The sequence below is a fragment of the Salvelinus sp. IW2-2015 genome, linkage group LG15 (genome assembly GCF_002910315.2).
Source record: "Salvelinus sp. IW2-2015 linkage group LG15, ASM291031v2, whole genome shotgun sequence".
NCBI lineage: Eukaryota > Metazoa > Chordata > Actinopteri > Salmoniformes > Salmonidae > Salvelinus > Salvelinus sp. IW2-2015.
The window spans coordinates 57,483,833-57,487,759 of record NC_036855.1 but is presented as its reverse complement, the minus strand read 5'-3'; the positions used below and the strand labels follow the sequence as shown (position 1 = coordinate 57,487,759).

General features: G+C 37.1%; 1 protein-coding gene across 1 annotated transcript in view; it reads left to right on the top strand.

The window, feature by feature from the left end:
* The first annotated feature begins 2,735 nt into the window (after positions 1-2,735).
* The window catches only part of igdcc3 (immunoglobulin superfamily, DCC subclass, member 3), a 129,565-nt gene continuing 128,373 nt past the window's right edge, over positions 2,736-3,927 (top strand). The window contains exon 1 of the mRNA XM_070447380.1: positions 2,736-3,074. Within this exon, the coding sequence (XP_070303481.1) occupies positions 3,011-3,074 (64 nt within the window). The 5' untranslated portion in view covers positions 2,736-3,010. The remainder of the gene's footprint in view (positions 3,075-3,927) is intronic.

Here is a 3,927-nt window from a genome sequence, read left to right as displayed (position 1 = left end):
CACACAGTCCTATTAAATTTGTATTGGGTGGACACCTTTCATTAAAATGTAACTGACTAAATAACCTGAATGAGTTAATCAGAGCACAATGATTCATTTGTAAAAGGACTTTTGCGTCCATAATGACTGGACTAATTGTATAGATCATAGATGGACTGAGAACGTTTTCCTGAAGATCGTGCTGTTCCCAATAGACCAGAAGGATACGTCTTGAGAAAAAAAAGCCAAAAACAGGAGCATGTAGTGTACGAGACTGAGAATGTATGGGGTTTTCAATGCATTTAAGGGTTGTAAGATGAGAACACAACATTGACATTATTTTGCTTAGATAGTTTGAGCATGCCTGATCCTGAAATCAGAACATTATTTAATTACCTTCAAATAACCTTTCATTTCCGTTCTCAGAACATGAATAAAACATGTGGTTTTACTGGTCAGGACACGTATGGCTTCGTTCCCAGAACCAATGGGCAACCAAAAACGTACATTCCCACAACTCTCAATTCGTTACACCTAGGTGGAACACAGGCCATACACTAAAATAGCAGAGACATTATGCACACACTGTAATTATATATCAAAAAAAKAACAAAAAATAGCCACACTTGTCATCTTTGAAGAACTTAGTAGGAGGTATGTGTAGTTTTGTGATTACAATAGTTCACCTTGGAGATAAACAGAGGCTTTATCTTTGAACATTTCTCACACGTATCCTCTCCTACACATGACAGTCGGTTAATGTTGCAGAATTACAGTAGGTCTATTACTTGGTTCCATTAGGCTACCTCAAACTGAGGCACCAGGCGCTTAGAACAAGAGAGGGGGGTTAATAAGATGTAAATTAGAACCTCCAAGATTGCAATCACACCATAAGAGGTGGGCCTATTAAGAAAATCAAACCTGTCCATTACTAAGGATAACTAATGAAAATGTCGTTTGCATAGTAGGATTGCCTTACGCATAGTAATATAATGGAGTAGAATAACAACTTTAGTAGGCCTATGTAAAATCCTTTTGTTGTGTTTTGGGTATATGGAGATTAAAGATACAATATTATCATGAAATGAATGAAAGTGGACAGAGCTACCCTAAAGAGTAAACAAAGTCCATGAATAGGCATATTTATATTTTTAATGACAAAATGTGATTGAGCCTTCCTGGACCATAGGCTAGGCCTACCGTATGCTATAAAGGTGTCCATGCTATATAGCAGTACRCCACAGTTCATTTACAGGCTACTTTACCTATAGGCATTTCATCTAGGCCTACTCGCAACATATTCTGAAATATCACCTTCTAAATTTACAGTTACAGTAACTGTAGTCTGGATAACAGTATTTTTAGCTAACATTCCACTCCTGTCATTTGACAAAGAGACTGGCCTTTCCGCAATCTCAACGTTCAATATGCAGCCGGATTTACGGTGCAGTTGCTGATTGGTAGTTGGAAACATAGAGATGCTATTCAATTAATCTAATTCTTAATTATATGGTTGGAAACAACATTGATATAGCCCATGACAACGTTATGGAAGATGGGGTGCGCGCAAACTTGGCGCAATATAGAATTTGAATTTTAAGAACAACAACAAACAATGTGGAATATTGGATCAATGAAAGATCATGTTGTTTAAAATGGCTAGAGAGGACTCCGTAATGAGAAATAAATAATGATATATGAAAAAATACAAGATTGAATCGAGCTACGTTTGCTTCAGTAGCATCCCAATAACGAGAGGAAAGAAACACAAAACTCGCCTGTCTTCATTCCTCGCACATGCAGATCTCCATGACTTGCTTACATTTTTTWMATTTTGTTATGCTCATTTCAGTTACGTATTATTTGTAACTCTCTTAGTGAAACTTTCTGAATGKACATAGAGAGAATTAGCCAAATGACAGGAGTAGCAAGGAGTGGAATATATTGCCTAATAGCTGAACAGAGGCGGCAACTACGGTGTAACGGCGCTTCTATTAGGGAATTCCACCTAGTGATGCTCTGCTGATAAGTTGCAATAATGTTCCTCACCGTTAGATGTCACTCCTATTCTCTTGGTCGACCATGTAACATCTTTTTTTCAACGATGTGATCCGAAAGTGGTCCAGAATAATTGATGCACAATAAATCACTGGAAATGTCGAGCAGCATAAACGGTGATTTGTGAGCGCACTTTGCCATTGTTGTTTTCATTTCACATTTTAACACCTTCAACAAAAATCATGTTGTTTTCATTTCACATTTTAACACCTTCAACAAAAATCATGTTGTTYTCATTTCACATTTTAACACCTTCACCAAAAATTATATTTCAGTTATTTGTCCTTTGACTAACATGATCTATCATTATATTTCATAATACTAGTAATATAGCTCAACAGATAACAGCATTGTTCGAATATTATTCATAACATTAAGTATTATTATTTGAATTATAGTATTATTATAGGCCTAAGCTACACATTAGAAAACATGACATTAATGTTAGGCTACAACTAGCAAACGTTTATACATTTGGCTTAGCCTATAACGATGGGAATCAATTATTTGGATACAGTACTCTAATGGTACAAATTATGGTATAATATTTGTTTTAAATATAGATCCACTTGCAAACTAAACATAGCTTAATAGTGGCTTTACTATATGCATTGTGAGTGCAGCGTGTCTGGTCGCTTTTGTTCCCAGAGTAGAGACTCCTAAAAAAAAAAAGAATTAGCGAATGCAGTCGAGGGAGGAGGGGAGACAGATGGAAGAGAAGTGTAGTTCATGGTAAAAGCTACAACGTGGATATGTGTGTGAGGCAGTGGCTCTGGGATACAGAGGAATAGAGGAGAGAGCACGAGATGCTGACAGATTCCTGATAGATGTGCAAAATGGCGCAAGCAAGTTCTACCCCTGCGAGCCACCAATTGTTGTAGCTCGGAACATGAAGAGCTAGCCGTATGTCTGTTTTCTTCTGATCGCATCACGTTGTTTTTTCAAGTATCGTAATATATTTCAAAGTGATTAAATGGCTACCAGAAGGCTCTGCCTTGTTCCATGCATGTTTGGATTACTCCTCAACGCTTTAGTCGGTAAGTGTTTATTGATATCCTTTCTAGGCTACTACTACCTCTGCAGGATAACACCTTTTTGGAACGGAACCGCCTTTTGCCCCTATCAGAARCTGGTGCTGCAGACCAAAGATAGTGCATAATATCTAGCCCAATATATTTCTATACCGTCTCCGCTGCAGACATGGTTGGACGAAACTATAGAAGCACTGACCATCTCGGCTGGCCATGAACTTGACCATATTATTCTCTTGCGTTTATTCCTCGAACGCTCATCTTCTTTTGGGGAATTCAGTTCCATTCAGTTCCATGTGTATTATATTGGTGTGTTTGTGAGTGTGTGCCAATGGAATTTAGAAACCGATATTTGTATATCAAGGATCTCACACTKGAGTAGGTGGTGATGTGTAGCTGGCACGAACTTGTTTGACACTCTTTGAAAATATTATGATATTAGCCTATATAACAACATGGATGTTGCTTAAAAAATGAATGTTGAATCCATGCGCCCTTTGGTTATATTGTATGTAGCCACGTGCAGCATCCTTCGTCCTAGAAACCACATAGGTTAACCCACATAGGGTCTGTTGCATAATTGTATAACCTCACACCCGGAAAATGATATAGGCAGATGATGATGATGATGATAGGCTCCTACCATTGTAGCCTACGACTTGAACCAAGAAAAAGTGGCAGGCTAATAATGATCATAATTATGATGATATTGATAATAATAATAATAGTAATAGCCTAATAATAGGCCTAACAATAATAATAACAACAATAGGTTATGAGATGATTTTGATTTTATGATGTTTAAGTAGGCTATCCTATTAATTGAATGCATTAAAAATAAGATTTATAATTGTTTATA